Source organism: Nanorana parkeri, unplaced genomic scaffold (genome assembly GCF_000935625.1).
Source record: "Nanorana parkeri isolate BGI_ZX_2015 unplaced genomic scaffold, ASM93562v1 scaffold838, whole genome shotgun sequence".
Lineage (NCBI taxonomy): Eukaryota > Metazoa > Chordata > Amphibia > Anura > Dicroglossidae > Nanorana > Nanorana parkeri.
The window spans coordinates 440,537-458,956 of record NW_017307106.1 but is presented as its reverse complement, the minus strand read 5'-3'; the positions used below and the strand labels follow the sequence as shown (position 1 = coordinate 458,956).

The window sequence follows — 18,420 nt, the reverse complement described above, 5'->3', positions numbered from 1 at the left end:
GCCAAAAAAGGTGTTTTTGACATGCTATTATTGACAGCTTGGCTTAACCTTCCCTTTGCTGTTAGAGAGAAAAAATGGTGGCTCCCAATGGGGGAATAACTGGCTCCCGGGGTACAAAATAGAACAAAATGTCTGTTCAGTGATTTTAAACCAGGGAATTACATTCGGCAGAGATATACATTGGCAAAGGAAAAGGTTGCTTTAAGTGACCCTGTAAAATAAGGTTGATTGTAAAACAAGAAGCCTTCCCTTACCTTTATAGTGGGGTACCACTCTTAATTCACTCTGTTGAGCTCTGTGTGCTGCTGTTATCCAATTAACCCAGAGGCTTTTGTGGGGTGTTGCTCATAAATCACTCTCTTGAAGAGCTCGGGTGCTGCAGTTACCCAATACACCTGGAAATTTCCCTGCCGGGTGCTGTAGTTCCTCCTGCTGACCACCTACAACTCTATTGCTAGTCCTTGTAGGAGGAACCACAGTGCCCAGCAGGAGACTGGAAACACTATTGGACACAATATTGGAATATTGGAAAGTATCAGATAGAAACAGCACGCAGAGCTCTTCAAGTTTTAAGCCCACCAGAAGGGTAAGTTAAAAAAAAGTCTTATTTACAGACTGCCCTTTGTTCAAAGTTTGTTTTTCATAAAGACAGGGTCACTTTAATGTTAGTCAGAGAACACTCTAGAGTCTGCTTTGTGCTTTAATTTTTTTCCTTTATACCAGTAAATGATGCATGGCAAATGCATGGTAAATGTTTCGCAAATGCCCCTGTACCCTAGCCCTTTGGGCCTCCATACACTTGCAATCTGACCATACAGTCGACTATGTAATATGAAATCCAACCTAATCTATGCAATCAATCTGTATCCGATTAGGAAGGCCCTTGCACTTCATAGGTGTTGGTAGATCTAAAGAAGACTGTACAATCAGATTGTAATGTTGCTGGCGAGCTTAAGGGAGAACTATGAGGTGAGTGCTTTTCTCTCACGTCATAGTTCTAGCCGACCTGTGACAGTGAGACTGTCACAGGTCGGCTCAGTAGGTCGAGAAGTGAGCGAACACATACCGGCGTTCGCTCACCTCTCAATCCTGTCAAGCCTCTCTGCTGTGATAGGGGAGGGGCTGGATTCCCCCCTCCCGCTCCGATCTGCCAGCGCCGACTGGCGGATCAGATGGGGAGGGGGCGGGTACAACTGGCTCTGCCTTTAGATAGGCAGAGCCAGCTGTCACTCACGCAGCTGGGTGGATCCAGACATAATTGTCGGGATCCGCTTCAGCTGCGGCGTCTCAGTATACCGCGAGCAGTAGCTTAGGGTGACGGGAGGACGCTAGTTTGTGTCCTCCCGTTACCCTAAGGAGAATTATGGGGAAAAGCCTTAAACCCCATAGTTCTCCTTTAAAGAAGAACCTTCCATTATCTGATAGCTGTGGCTTTTCAGCGCAAATACTAGTTGTGAGGCAATGACGATAAAACATTTTCACGATGAGTAAAGTTACTTTCCAAGCACTATTATGCAGCCCAAGAATGAGAGTGTACAGGGCCTTTGGAAAATGAAAGCTGCTTTTGAAACAAATATAGCCATTTCTGGTATATTCCCAGGCTTTGTTTGTTTTTTGCTTTTTTTCAGGTGATGTGTCCCTCTTATGGATTCTTACAATTTCAACTGACACTGTACTAACTCACAATTTAAGGAATTAGCCTAACAAACACTGAATATAATGCACGCAAACAATACCTGTCCAAAGCATCATCTGACTTGAACCTGTTGTGTATGGGTGTCTTCTCTTCTTTATCATTGTCCCTGGAAAACAAAAGTAAACAGCCCAGCATATAATATGATATTCAGGCAAATCAAAAATTTTTGTACAGTACATGTCTATTTCAACAGAAGATTTGTAGAATATAGGTTGGCCATGTCTGGTCAGCTGTAGAAAGAACTAGGTTCTGTATTTTAGAAAACCTCTGAATTCAATGGGTCACTCATGGCAACAGAAACAAAATTTTTCTTTCACTCAGATTTTTTCTCATTATACAGTAGTTTATTGTTATTAATATTAGTGTATTGTTATTAAATCTATAACGGGTCTATTTATAAACAATCTACAGAGCCATTCACTCTTCGAATTTCTGTAAACGTTTGTTATGTGCAAATAAAGGCAAAAATAAACTTTGTTAATATATTTTCTTTTCAGGGTAAATGTAATGTAATACTGCATTATGGCCCCTAGATGGCGGGGAGGAGCGAAGGATATAAGTATTTATTTCATATGCTCCTTAGCTCCATCTAGGGGATATAATGCAGTATTACATTACATTCAACCTGAATAGAAAATTATACTAACAAAGTAAATGTTTGCTTCTATTTGCATATAATGAACGTTTACAGAGATTCACAGGGCAAATGGCTCTGCAGATTGTTTATAAATAGATCCCTAAGTGTTGTAAACAGAGTGTCATCAACAACAGACCTGTTCGCTTCACTTCACATTTATATAGAAAAAAAAAGACAAGAAATAACTGAGTTGTACTTTGTTAGAGCATTAACAGCATTGGCAGGCCAGAAGAGCTATCATTACCTGTCTAGGTGTTCCGTGGATTTGTATTTGTTCAGTACACTTCTCCCAAAGTTTTCTTCTTTACTGTAAAGTATGGGACAAGAATATTCATGCTCTGTAAATTGGTCGCCCATTGAAGAAGCAGTGACATTTTGGATTATGCAAGAATCTGGATATTTAGTCTTGAAGGAGAACTCCAGCCTCCTCCTCCTCCTCCTGAAGCCATCTTGGGTCTTGCCTGGTTTTTTCATCTTTTAATTTGGCAGCAGTGGACAGGGCAGGTCTTCCTCCTGAACTGAGTGGCACTTAAATAATGACATATAAGTCCCTCAGAGGGACCGAGCAGAACAGAAAAATAGTTAAAAAAGTGAAAAATAAAATAGAAAACGATTGTGTGGAGCTAGCAATGGCAGCTAGCTCCACCCAACAGTTTTCTATTGGCCGGCGGTTCTGCTACCGTCAAAAAAAGGAAACATTTTTGGGGGCGGGTCAGAATAAAAAATAAAAGAAAAAGCAGTGTTTCTCCCCTGGGCAGCCGGGAGCGGGAGACTCCCGGAGTGCCCGGGAGAGGTAGACTGTCTGGAGGTTCTCTGAAAGTGGCCGGAGCCAGCCGTAAGATCACAGCTGGCTCCGCCCAGCTGTCAAAAGCAGGCTGTCGGCCGGCCGCTCGGCCAGCTTCGGCTCTTAGCGCGGCTCAGCCGAGCCGAGGCATATGCCTTCGGCTCCACTGAGCCGCTCGGCCAAGTTCGATAGCTGTACGGGCTATAGTGAATATCCCGTAGAGCAGCCCTTTGGTTCTACTGAACCCAAGGGGTCCTGGGGCCGAAGGTAGCTGAAGAATCGGCCGAAGCTACGGCTAGATCCTTCGGCTGCTTCATGAAAAGCCCCTTAGTTTAAAATGTATTGCAGAGCATGGGAAGAATAATGACAATAATGCATAGCCCTGACATCTAATTTTATTACACCCAGAATAACTGAATAGGCTGAATATAAAATCCTTATATTTCAGTAACACAACTTGCAAAGTTACTGAATGTTAGGATAGGAAAAACCTTAATCACATTTGAATGTTACACTTTCTTACATTTTTTCCTCTTCCTCTTCCGGCTTTGATTTTATCCAGCTACTATCCTTTAGTAAGGTTCTTTTCTTGTTTGTCTCCTGTATCACATTCTGCCTGTTCGTAGATCCCAGGGTATTACTTTTAGGGTCTGCCAGAAACACCACAAAGGAAAAAACACAATTGAGATAACTTGCTACATTTTAAGGCAAGCTTGTATAGTCCTGAAGAGTATTTCCTAGAACATGACATCAAGTGTCTGTGAAGGTTGTCATTCATCCAGGTCATGGTATATCTGTAAAAAAATAAGTCAAGGCAACTGGACTTGCTGTATTTTTCTTGAAGACGTTACACTGGTCGACCAGCTTTCTCAATTCAGAATGACTTGTACAAAAAATTATCTGGTAATAAATATGGTGAATGTTGCTCCAATCCACATAATCTTTTAGTCACAAACAGGTGTTGATTGTATTTGCATAATTGGAGTCTAGGAAGTGTTATTAACCTGCCCAGAGAGAGGCTCCCTTCATCAGGGCTTCAAGTGTAATTCACAATGGGAATCCCTTAGGGAATGGACTCATGAATGTTATTGTTACCAATAAAAACTCCTTTGGACTCTTCTACATTTGGTGGTGCCTCGGCTTTTTGATCTAGTATGTAGAGTTGACCACTGGTGATAACTGGACCCAAAAAAGGATGGTGTCATTAAATCTGATATAAAAAAAAGCAACTGACCACAGCTTCAGTCTGTCAAATCGTGGAGCAGAACATCAGGGTTCTGTTTTTTTTTGTCTCATAGCATTAATCAAACTACAACTGTCATTCTCTAAATTCCATTTTGCAGTGCACATTTGAATATAATAATTGAATGTAGGACAACACAGACATTTGTTATATGAGTCACTTTGATAAATCAGTCCAGGTATGAGGACTCCCAATCTGTTTATCATGGAGCTTACATTATTGAGACAAATATTTTAAATCTTTGAATCCTATATTCTTAATCTCTGAATGGTGGACATTACAACACTTTGCCCATCATATTTGCTAATTGATGGTAAAAAAAAATTATAGTATAGCTTTGTACCAACCAAATTGGTTTAAATAAATAATCAAGTAATCCAGCAATTTGATTGGTAGCTATGGGCAATACCTCTAGTTTTCATAAATTAGCACCACTATGCACAAATCAATGGTGTTTACCTAAATGATGTTTACCTAAACTGTCTTAATGGGTATCACCTAGTAACCCTAAAGAAAGCAGATTTCTTCTTAGTTGCTGTGGATTAATTTTCTGCACCTGCAGATTACATATCTTATAAAAAGATTAAGTAAATAAATAGGTTTTACTCAAATAATGTATAATTCAATCGTTACCACTTCCAAATTTGTAAGTAGACATCTTCCTGAACAGATTTTCTGAAACTGGCAAAAAAGAAAAGAAAACAAAAAATGATATTAACATTTTGGTAAATTAGAGTACATTTTAAATAGTTTATGATTTAATAAATCTTTTTTGGTAAATAGTTTATTATTTCATAAATAGTTCATAATTTAATTTATGATATCACACATCACATACAGTATGTTGCCTACATTGTAAGTCCAGACCAAAAAACATATAGTGGGGTTTACCAGGCACTTCCGACACACAATGTACATAAAAATATAATTTGTAAAATGAGGGGATAGTAACCTGTTTTTAATTGTGGGTTTCTAATTTTTGTTTGATGGTTTTATGAAGTGTTTCAATACATTTTATTTTTATGTACATTGTGTGTTGAAAGCATCTTGTAAACCCCACTATATGTTGTTTAGTCTATGTATACTGTTAGGGGGTATGGGGGCCATGACCATATTACTTGGGTCAATCCCCAAGGATAGAGTTTTATGGCTTTTACAATGTTAATCTCCTATAATCATTTTATTCGATGGTCTCACTAAGTATGCCATATATACAATGCATTTTAAAGGCAAAGACAAATTACAAGGTACAATATCCCAACCTCCCTTGTATACTTCAGCACAGAATATAAGTAAGCACCTCCAAAAAAAAAGTATAATGCTATTCAATGCCCCGTTTTACATTTTCAACACATTCAACACATCTTTTGCAATGATACAATTATATGCCAATAATAATAAAAAGGCCTCTCTCTGCTCTCTACCCTGGACAACTGTGCTTGCCCTCTTTTAAAGTTACAATACAGTAATTGCATTCCACTATAGTTCAGTACAGATAAGTGTAAGTAAATACATTTTTCCTTGTGCATAACTTATTTAGCTTCTGGTTTAAATCCAACAAAACAAAGCTATGATTTGAAACTATGGGGAAAGAATAACATAATGAAAAGTGTAGCCCACAGTAGCATACCATTTTGTAGATCACCAACCTTTCCAGATAATTAGGACATTTATTTAGATCATAAAGCACGGCAGTGTAAAAGATAAAGGTGACTAAGGTAACACACCCCTTTGAAATATGTAGAGACATACAGTGAAACTGGCGGGTTCTTCAGTTGTACTTGTACTGCATCTTGCCAAATATTTCTCTCAGCTGATCCTGTCATGTGACAAAACGAAACGTGGGCAGGGTTCCCAACCTTGCCCTTGTCTTGCCTGCTCTTATTGACAGTAGTATAGGTGTAATCTCTGCAGTACAGGCTAATCTGGTTCACAAGGAAAGTATGAAGTGATACCATCTGTTAGTCATAAAGCATTTATTTAGTATGGTTCCAGGGAGACCTGAGTAAATTATGTTATGTATAAAGCTTACATAACAATGCAGTGGCAAAAATTATTTGGCAACATCCACAGCCCAACTGTTACTAATGATTGTAGCATTAAAGTGACACTAAACTCAGGAGTTAAATCTTAAAAATGCATTACAGTACCTTTGCTATTAACAAAAATTAGTCCGTAATGAACTACAATCTTAATACAAATTAGTAAACTAAATGCAAGATTGAAGTTCATCACAGGAGTGAGCTTGGAGCGGTGACTAGTTCACAACACACACAGGGACCTTAGGGAACAAAAGTAGCCCCCCTCCAGAAAGCACCAATTCAGAGATGATTTGAGGATCTACACCAGAGTTATACACAAATAAGATACATTTTTGTTAATAGTTACGGTACTTGAATACAATTTTAAGATTTAACTTCCGCATTTAGTGTCATTTTGTTAATATGTCACAGCAAAATGTATCTCTAAAAAAAATGCATTTTCAGTTATGCAAGGAATAAGGAACAGTAAGAACCCTTTTCATGTTTTTATTGCTGTCTGTATCCCTGCTGGTGAGATTCAGCCTTTTTATTTGTCATGATCATCATTATTACCTGGACAGACAGGGATAAATAAATAGAGAACTTGTGACCAGAAAAGAAGATGAATGGTAAACATCCAGTGGGGATGACAACTGTCTAAGGTAAGATTTCCACTCACTTCCCACTGTGCTTCTGAGAAAGGAAGTAAAAAGAAATCTCGCCAATGGTGCAATATAGAAAAAAAGACAACACATGCTTTGTTATCATGATTATCTAGAAGGGGAAAACTGGGAAACATTGCTCTGGGAACAAACACAACCAACTGGCCCATTCATGGTAGTAACTGTCTGCTGTAGACCAAACACATTGTAAAATATGTGCCATGGTGATTGTAGATTCTCTACATTTACAACATTACCATAATATTGGATAAAAACAATAATATAAAGTAAACATATAAAGAATCTTCAGGGTTCAAGTAAAATATTGAAGATTATTTACATGTTTAATGTATATTATTGTTGTCATCCAAAAGTATGATATTATTGTAAATGTAGAGAATCTGAATATTGGGCTGGCAGCTTCTACTTAATAAGGAAATAACCACACACCACAGGGTTTCCATGATTACATTTGGTTGTGGTGAGTGAATTTAGAATTTAAGTTAATATATAAATCCAAAAACAAGTTTAATCCAATATTTGCAAAACCAAAGTGTTTTGGGGCCTTACCTCTGCACCCTTTATCAAAGCTTAGGAACAATGTAATATCTACTGTGGGATATTATTGAAATTATTGTAAACAGCAATTCAGCAGCAGATGGTTCAAGCAACCTAGATGAAGGAGGTAGAGGTACAGCCCCTGAAACATGCTGACTTTGCAAACTATTGGTTATTGGAATAAACCCATATTTGGACTTGAATGGTGTGGCTTTTCAATTCTAAATCCACTCATGCCTACAGTGATTGGAGGGCCATGGTAAAAGTGGGTGTTGCTAAAGGGAATGGTTTATTGTGACACACATTTTAATAACTTACAGCATCATCTTCCTTAAAGTCAGAATAGTCATGTGATATCTTAGATCTGCAAAAGTTGGTGCTTGAAGACTTTCCTCTGGCAGGTGCTATAATCACAGGTCGGAATGGGGAGCAGATATAACGGCCAGCATATGTCACTGACTGTGAGTCCTACTCTAAATAAAATCTGAATAGTGAAATATTTCCATTTAGGCCCAACAGACCAACATATCATATTTGTACTGGTCCAGGTAGGGGGGTGCTCCCACCACATTCTTTTTTTTTATATCTAGCCTGGATTTCTGAGCAGTGACATGAATCACATGTCTATAGGCATGTGACATTATATAATAGACAATTCAGATTATCTATTGCATCTATTCCATGGTAGTTGAGCCAGGGTGGTAACCAGAAATAAGGGCATTACCCGGTTGATTCCTATTAATTCAAATGTCTATCGCAATACAATTAGATCTAGTTGTCTGTTTGGGGAGGTCAGCATCTGGGTGGCTTGACAAGTTCCACATCTTAATATGCTGGATGGGAACACCCTGTGTACAGTCACATGTTGGTCACTGGACAGACCGCACAGGTGTATGTTCACCAATTCATCATCTCTGCTACTCCTGTTACTGCTGCAATATCCTAGATAACCCTTCATGTTTGGTGGCATGATCCTTACACAGTAATGGATTGGACCCAATACAATAATCTTGATCAGGGTTTCTTAACTGGTTAATCCCACATTACTAGTTTATAGAAATCCTATATACAGCTTGCCTATTTGCCTTTATATGAAAAATAAATCCTTGACCTATATTAGGTAGTTCAAAAACAATGTGCAATGTGTACCAACACGGAAGTGGTCCCTTATTGGTTTAGTTTTTTTAAATATACTGTATCTAAACCCAGGAACAAAAAATGTAATATATTACAGTTCTTAGATGAGGTGACTGTATTCGTTTTTTGTTTTTTTTTCAGGCTAAGGATATTCTCTGCGAGGAACATATCTGTTAATCCTGTCCTAAACCTTGTGTTCTTGTAACTTCTTGTGGTCTGAAAGTAATGTTTTGGGGAGTTAGATACACTTTAAGACTAACTCTGTTTGCTGTGGGTGTCCACTGCTCCAAACTTACTTAGCTATCATCAAATAAATAATACATGGCAGCTACTCTCTGCCTTATTTACTTCCAAGTAAATAATATATTTATTTCTTTATCTAACCCTTTAAAGATTATACTGCTGTAATAGAAATCTGTACAACTTATGTTAGGGCTTTGACGTTACACGCACACTAAATACTAACTTTGAATATGAATTGCATATTATACCTAAGAACAGGCTATATTGACAAGAGGGAAAAACAAGATTATTCTTAAAATGCAGTACAACTAGTAGTCGCATCGCTATAGCAGAAGATATGCCCCCAAGAAAGCGCTTATTTGTCCAGCAAATGTTATGTAGGAAGAATAATGAAATCTTATAATTGGAGGGGGCATGGTAACTAAGTTTAGTTAAATTCCCTTAAAATGATCATACAAATTACAATTGATTGTGCAATATGTTTACAGCTGAAGTTTAGTCATTTTTTTTTCTTTTGGAAATACACCATAGCAAACTTATTGGGATATACTAATAGGAAACAACAGCGCAACTTCTTACAGCTGATAGACTCCTCTCACTCACAGTGAGGAGAAGATTTTTACACCATTACACATATCTAATGTGTTTGGCGCTGTGTCTCTCTTCCCACCCCCCACCCTAAACAAAATTACTAAACTTTAGCAATGCTGCAATATAGTGCAGGGGCACACCTGGTCGCATTTTAATTGGGATGATTGCCTTTACTTGGCACAATTGTAGGTTAATCTAAAAGAGACTGTACAATCAGACTCGTATGTGTGTAGACAGTTTTAAATTCACTAGTTAGAAACCTTCCAAATATATTTCACTTAGGCACTTATGTAGCCTTAGATTACATAATGATTTAAGTATATTAGCTACAAAATGTAGGTTTTCCTTTTTTTACTAGCCAGTGGTAACCTGTTTTTCAATGTTTTACAAAAAACATATTCCAATATCATCTATGCCTTATTTATGGTGCCTGCCATCATAAAACACAAAAAGGACGACACCCACATAAACCTGAAGAGTCCATATCAACGGAACAGTATGCTTTGGTTTTATATTCAATTCTATGACCTAAATATGGCTGGATGGCAGTAGTGCCAATCACTCTGCTCACCATGCAGCTATCATGTTATTCTATGGTAAGACTTGTTATCTTACTGATAAATGAAAATGTAACAAATGCAAAGAATGGCTCTGAGTAATTGATACTTGAACTCAACACTGTAACAACTGGTATAGTATACTGCACATTACTAGCATTGAAATGAAACCATAAAAGGATACTATTCCAATTTTTTTGTTACTTTCTCTAGTTTCCTAAAGCCAAAGGAATTAGACAAAGAGGGCTAGCTAAAAAGAGAGGATAGCTAGAAACAGGGCAGATAGACAATCCATCATAAGACATTGAAAGTGGATGCAAACCGCATACATACTCATGGCAGCCTCTAGCCATCCACTGGAGTGCGGCTCATTCCTAGAAATGAATTAGGTAGCAAAGCATGTGTGCAAAGGCTATGCAATGCTGGGCAGGACCACACAATAAAAATCACAAAGAGAAAGGTAAGCAATTTATGAGACAGGCTGCACCCAGGGGTGTGGGGGTTTATTTAAACAACTTCACCAAAAGTAAAATTTCCTTTAAGGAAAAGGTTGATTGAGTATAGATCAGCTTTAACACCGTGGCCATTTTTAAAGGAAAACAAAATAACCAGTCTGACTGTTGTGAGGTGTCCCAAAAGAAACCAAAAGACCCTGTGCCAAAACATTGTTATAAGAGACAATATTTACAGGTCACCACATCATCATGGATCAAATCAAGGTTTATACTTCATTTAAAGTGGACCTCTACAACCTTTCACTAAAAATCACATCAGCATGCTGCTGCTGCTCTTGTCATTGCAAGTGTACCTCTCCTTTATGCAAATATTTATTCCAGTTTCTTCATTCTCTACCTGAATAGAACTACTAAGACCCTGCCCTTATATTGAACTCAGTATCTCATCTAATTACTCAGTGTACTCCCGTAATCCACCCTGTTCTACCGAGAACAGCTCACTTAATTAAACCACATTGTATTAATCAGGGAATATTTTGTTCTCAAAGTACTTAATAAATTATATGCACATACTTATGGATTCAATGACCATCAAAACAAAAAGTTGCATATTGCCAAATTAGTGAAATGAAAAATTCTTTAAAAAATCTGTTTGTTTTTCCTAAATCCATTCAGGCATATAAAAGTCAAGACATACAGGCCTTACAATATACACAAAACATATTACAGCAGTGGTGAATGACAATAAAGTAAACATAGAGTAAATGACAATAAAGACCAGTTACTCTCTATAGACAAAAGTGGATCCAATCATGATACATGGGAAGCTTTAAATATGATTTGGCTTTGCAGTTCCCAATATGTAATAAGCATTTTACATCATTAAGCCAATGAAACTGGAACAAGGCCCTATATGTTAGAACTATATTGAAGTTGCATATATAATGATATACATTGCCTCAAAATGGAAGAAAATCAACAACACCTGCATGGCACAGCTCCACTGTAGCAGGTACCCTGCGGAGCATTTTAACCTAAATCTGTCTTGATATAAGCCTACTGTAAACCCCTGCACACCATCATGGAGGCTGAACACGGTATGGTCAGCACTCCAATCAAGGCTCTATTGCTTTGCATAATGCTGACGGTCATAGGGATGACCCCATCAGTGTGCTGAAGTTCCTTCATTGTCTAGTCACAGGTTGGGGTAGAACCTAGACAAGACTCTGCTGTGTAGTCTGCATAGGGGTCCATGACCTGACTGTGGTGTCAGGAACAAATATCTTTGTCTGCTCTCACAAAATTAGACCTAAATTTAGAATTTAAACTAAGAATTAAAAATTAGACAGTTGGACAGAAAAAAAATGATATAAGTGATTAAAAAAATACTGGACTTACATCAGGAAAGGTTATGAGGAGCTGCGTGGATAGTAAAGCAACCCATAGACCATGAGCAGCCTGGTTATGGTGTATGGTGTTTAAATGATTTGCTTAGTAAAGAAGTTTGTGCCATTTGCACTTAAAGTGTAACTATAACCCAACCTTTTTTTTTTTAGTTTTGAATAGTGTGGGAAAGGATTAGAACTACGGTTAGGTTTTTATGCAGTCAGAGGCTACGTTGGAAAGATTCCTTTACTTTCTGTCTGGTAGAACAGTTGTACTTTATACTTCAAAAAAGCTCCCATGTGAAAGTTTAACTTGAGGAGGTGCAGGTCCATTGCGAAAATGAAAGTGGACAAATGGATTAAGGGAAGCAGGATAACCTTTATCACAGCAGTGAAGCTTATACAGTGGTACCTTAATTCACAAACTTAATTAGTTGAACCGAATTGGTCGCGAACCAAATCAAACTGTGATCAGACCGCAATCTCGACTAGAGGAAGCCACAACCATGTGTCAGAACAGGGAAGATGGCTGCGGTTGTGTTCGTCACCCGATGCGGAGTTCGCGAATGTAAGCAAAATTTTGCTGAACTTCCTGTTCGCGAACCAAGTTGTTCGCGAACAGAAGCGTTCGTGAACCGAGGTACCACTTTATATTGTTGGTGCAAAGAGTTAACATTCCTAGCATGGTGTGAGAACCAACTGAAGATGAGTCACACGACTGCAGTAGACAGGAGGAATTTCATAAGGCCAGGGTGAATCATAGAAATGTGTGAGAAGGCCAAGAAGAAAATAGGATGACTGATGACATGAGGGGGAAAGAAGGCAGGTCATGAAGTGACCTGAAGTGATGAAGTGTCACTGTCATATATGTCACTTCATGTCATGAAGTGACATATATGACACAATAGTGGGGCTTTGGGGGCATTTTCAGATTGGTGAATGCTTCCTCATTCAAATCCCCAGCAGATCCCTAACTACCCTCCTACATCATATAATCGAGAACATTAAAGTGGGGTCCACTCACTATTCTGATTTGTGGAGCCATAAGGTTTCAGTGAACTAGTGGAGAGAGGATTCGACCACTTCAACATCAATCATAAGTACCACTTTGTCGACCCAGAAACAGGAGTACATACCCTAACTTTTGAGAGAATTTGTGGCAGTTTGAAATCAAGGAACAAATGAGAATAAGGGACCTCAAAACATTATATGAAGTTGTACTTCACAGAAACACAAAAATTATTGTACCAGAACAGGTATTATTTTTCCATGCTGAGGAAGTTTAGCATTCTTCACAGAAGAGCAATATACACTTCTCTGATATTACACACATGGCTGAAGCTGAAAATACCGAGTATGCAAACATGATTTTGCTAATGTGTGAGTTTCAACTAATTGGTGAAACAGGTGGGTGAGATGATTGGAGCCAATTGGTTGAAACTCGTACATTAACGAAAACTTGCTTGCTTGCTTACTGGGTATTGTCAGCTTCACCCAAGTGTGTAATGTTAGCGTACATCGTTCTTCCATTCAGTTGTCCTCAAAGATGCTCCTGGACTTTTATTTTGAAAACATTCTGACTTGTTAATTACTGTGTAAGGAGGAAGATCAATCAAACACACAGAAACATTTCAGAGTGACAAAAATCAGACTTAATTTTTCAACTGGGAAAAGTATGTAATGTGAAAATAAAATCACTGTGGATAGTAGCAATCAGCCAAATAAACAGTCCATTTATTGAGCACATGTTGTAATGTTAAAAAAAATTAAATGTAATAATAAATGTTACCATTTAGAAAATGGGCACCTCTCAGATCTTTTCTCATTAATACTAAGACCTATTAGCTGCTCATACAAAACCCACTTAGAGTAGGTTGTTTTTGGGTTTTTTTAGCAAATGATTTTTATTGGTATATAACACATCAACAAATGCAATACAAGTGTAGCCCTCCAAGGAGTAGGTTGTTTTAAACTTGACTTTGTTATTGGGGACTTACAGTTTTAAAGAGGCAGCAGACATACTTTGGATATTAAACAGCTAAAATGGTTGATGCATTTGTACAATGCTCTTATTGGGAATATTGTATGTTCATTGAGATTGTCCGCTGCTTGACCTGAAACTTGGCTAATTACACAACAGAATCAGTTAGATTTAACCTAACGTGAAAATGGGCAGTTCTAATAAGAATGTGACCTCAAACTCTGAGTCAGATTGGACACCTACCTATTTATGTGTATGTGTACTCTTGTGTACTCTTGTGCACTCTTGATCAAGTTATTACATTTTTAATACATTTTATTTCAAAAATTGCAAAGCAATCAAACACTTAAAAATCCAGAGATTGAAATGAACCTGATCAACGAAGGCGGAAAAATCAGGTTGCTTCCTATAAGATTGCTGCCGTTTTTTTTCCCATTTTGAGTCTATTTTATTTCAGTTGCCGTTTCCCATTTTTTTGAAGTTGTCAATTTATTACCTGGTTTTGACTTCGAAATCAACCAAATTCTGACTTGGGGATGGTATATTACTTGCAATTTCTTTCATTTTTATTTGTGATTCCCTCTGGATATAAAGTGGTTAAAAGTGACTGAAATTTGCCATGTGTATGGCCATACTGAGACCTGTAGAAACACGTTTCATGAAGAAATGTTTAGTTCACAAACTAACACATTTTATATAATGGAAAGTTGGAAACCTTTTTCTTGTGCTATTTCATAAGTAGGGCAGGACATGATAAAACATGATCATTTTGATTCTGCTTCTTTTCGTTTGGTACATATTTTGCCTCACTATAGCTCAATAATATTGTGGTTGCTTTCTATAACCCAATGAATCTCCTTACACCACCCAGGACATTCATACAGTAGATGTTAGATTAAAAGAAAAAATTATCCTGCCAATTTAGGGTCCAATTTAATAATCCTGCCAACAAAATCTCTATATTATTTCCTAATATTTTTAATTTATTACAGGTATTTATATAGCGCTGACAATTTACACAGCACACACTCACATCAGTCCTGCCCTTAAAGAGATTACAATCAAAGGTCCCTATCTCACATGCATGCACACAAGGGCCAATTTAGACAGGAGCCAATTAACCTACCAGCATGTGTTTGAGTGCGGGAGGAAACCAGAGTACCCAGAGGAAACCCACACGAGCACCGGAGGAACATGCAAACGCCTTGCAGATATTGATTTGGTCGGGATTCAAACCAGGGACCCCTAGTGCTGCAAGGTAGAAGCAGTAACCTCTACACCATTATGCTGTCCATAAATATTCTATCTCCTGTACATAACTAGGAAGTATAATGTTTCTTAAGATGATCTTTTACAGGTTTGTGTTACAAAGCATCCCTTTGAAAGTCATTCATTTTTTCCTGCTGAATCTGAAAACAATACAAGGCTGTGGAGTACCAAGGAACACAACTGCTTCATGCTTTCAGAAATCTAGGACACCAGATATATGCTGATGTGCAAGTGCAAGTCTTATAAAACTGCTGTGGTACCCACTCGAAAAGAGATATTGTAATACTGTTACCATGACAACTGTTTCACCAGACAGGTACTGGGGAAAAATCTTCAACTGGAACACAGACAGCAATAAAAAGCTGAAAGGGGTTTTAGCCCTGGAGTTATATGAGTTCTATAATTAATGGGTATATAAACTCTAACAATGGGCTTCACTTATTTGGCCAGTTGTGGGGTGTGAATGCAAGTCATTTTAAGGTGTTTAAAAGATTTTATTCAGCATAATGCTCAGATGGAGAGAGGGTTAAGGGCTCCAGATACCCAGAGCACAGATCCACAAAGACTCCTGCCTAAACTTCTGGCCTTACAGAATGAGGGCATTTAAACTAAGACCGGCATTTCTGTAATGTAGCTGTACCTTTGCTGTTGAGTAGCCACCAGCCATTTTCCCAAGTGAGTTATCAAGTTGCCTGCAAGGCTCCAGCATCACACAGCTGTCCAAGATCTGTCCAGCAGCAGAACCTTGCTCCTAGCACTTCCTTGTGAACAAAGCTCCCCTTATACTGAGGGCAGGCTTTAGACCCAATTCCAGCTCCTTGGTTTAGTACACATGTAGGCCCCACCTAGGCATCAGGCCTAGCAGGTCAACAGAACTAGTACAGCTGCCCGGAGCCTAGGGTGGACAAATGACAAACAGCCTCTGTCAAGGTGGCCCCAAATATTTATACCCTTCCCCATCATTGGCAACAAAACTCCATGGGTAGACCAAAGAGGTTCATAAATGTTCATAAGCTGGCTGTTTGGCCCTCCCCAGTCTATGACAACCAGTGAGAAAGTATAGGTAATGGTGTTAAAAAAAACGTAATTTCTCACATTATATTATTATACAGGATTTATATAGCGCCAACAGTTTGCGCCGCACTTTACAATGTAAGGAAGACATTACAATTACAATGCAATTCAAGACAAGATGGTAAGGAGGGCCCTGCCCGTGAGGGCTTACAATCTGTGTGTTATACACTGGAGATACCTGTTATGTGACTCACGGATAAACTGGATTGTGATACAAAGGAACATGTCACAAAGCACATACCTATCGCTATTAATATAGCAACTGATAAGGAGGAACATCATGTACTAAGCCAGGTCTACTTCTTCTAAGACTACCATTGAATATTCCTTGAACGTAGATGGACTCTTTGATGTTTAGTAAATAATTTGATGTTTAGTAAATAATAAAACAAAAACAAGTTTTCTGGCCTACAGAAAGAGTAGAATTCTTGGCAGATATCAGTTTTGAAATAATGAGCATAAATATCCCATAGTTTTTGCACCTGCACATCCACACATTGCCTTCAATTGTGCACATCTTGTATTTGCACTTTAACGATGTTTGTTTTTATCTACAATCAAATAGGTAATGCTTGCATTTTATTACTAAATGGCTCTATGAGTATTTATTTCATACTTGTTTAGCCTATATATTTTCACATACATATGTAAAAATGAGGTTCATAGAAAACCATTAAAACACATATTCTACACATTGTCTGCTTACAAACAGTATTAGAATGTCATTATTATACATATTCTTAGTTGTTGCCAAAACAAAATTCTAGTTTACTGTAGCTATTGGCATTACATCTGTAAAATGTATACATTCCCCTAAAACCCTGGTGCCCGACCTGCGGCTTAGGGCCAAATGCGGCTCTTTGGATTTGCTCTATGGCCCTCTGACCCCAGTAGTCAATATTGGGAGTGGGATCATTGATTTATAAAGGGCAAATGTCAGTGATTTCTACTGGCCTCAAGTAACATGTCCCCAGTCTCTCAATGTATTTTGCATATCCTCAGCCCCCAACCAAACCTGTAGCATGTCCACAGTCACTTATCATTATTTCCTCTAGTAATCCTGGCCCTTTGGTTTTCTCAAGGGCTGCATATGAGGCGCCTTATAACTCGAAATTTAGCAACCGATGTCCTTAGAAGTTAAACAGTCAAGTGAAAAGCATCTGAGAGTGTAATTACAGCAGAAACACTTCCAATAAAACATGGCAATAAACTCATGTGACAGTTTAACAACAGATCAACCCAATGTAGCTATGATGCACTTGTATCAGCGTGCCCCCAATAAGCTTTGAAGCCATTGCTTTGTCTAAATGATGATCCTATACAGGACCTTTCATTATAGATGGATTTTATGATGCTCTACACCTCCCACTTCAAATCTTCTTGGCAGGAAATATAAAAACACCCATTTTTATAAATTAAGTGCCACATAGTGTACACCTGGAGTAAAAGGATGAGATTTCATAGTATATTTTAGGTAAAACAGGAACTGCATAGCAATCCATTGTCACCAAAATCACCAGAAAATATTTACCAAAAGCCGATTTGCCAGTCTACGTGACCAATCCTAACTAAAACAACAATACAATTTGATATATGGAGGATGATATTGACCCTGCAAAGTATCAGAAGCCAGTTGGAGCAGTACGTTGGCTTAGTTGTAAGTCAAGTGTTTTTGCAGTATTGTCTTTGGTTCAATGTTCACCTAGGACAATTCTTGCATGGAGTTTGTACTGTCACTCCATGTTAGAGTGGGTTTCCTGTGGGTATATTGCTTTCCTCTCAAAACTGTAATGGTAGTTTACTTGACTTTCATCCTGATTCACCCCAGTGTTTGTTACTATGCCACTGAAAGGAATAGATCGGAAATTCCTTTGCTACATCAATTGTTCTGAATTGTTCAGTGTAGTCTACAAAACACTGCAGAATAGGTGGCATAAAAATGAAAGAAATAAACAATTGCAAGGTAAGCAGAAGCTACAGTAACTTTTGCTATTTTAGTAAAATAGACTAACTGGAGTCTAGCCAAGTGCACAAGAGCTCACATCAGCAAGGATAGGTCTGCTTACCTTTGCACTGTGATTATATAAGCTGATTTACTAAAGAAGTTCAGAATCCTTACTCAGAAAA

At 38.1% G+C, this 18,420-nt stretch overlaps 1 protein-coding gene across 1 annotated transcript in view; it reads right to left on the bottom strand.

Moving 5' to 3' along the window:
- Nucleotides 1–18,420, bottom strand: part of LOC108794347 (sciellin-like) — a 102,350-nt gene that overhangs the window by 23,097 nt on the left and 60,833 nt on the right. Inside the window, exons 2-5 of the mRNA XM_018565375.1 lie at nt 4,994–5,041; nt 3,641–3,767; nt 2,578–2,640; nt 1,737–1,802 (exon numbers count right to left, since the gene is read on the bottom strand). Coding sequence (XP_018420877.1) covers nt 1,737–1,802; nt 2,578–2,640; nt 3,641–3,767; nt 4,994–5,041 — 304 coding nt within the window. The remainder of the gene's footprint in view (nt 1–1,736; nt 1,803–2,577; nt 2,641–3,640; nt 3,768–4,993; nt 5,042–18,420) is intronic.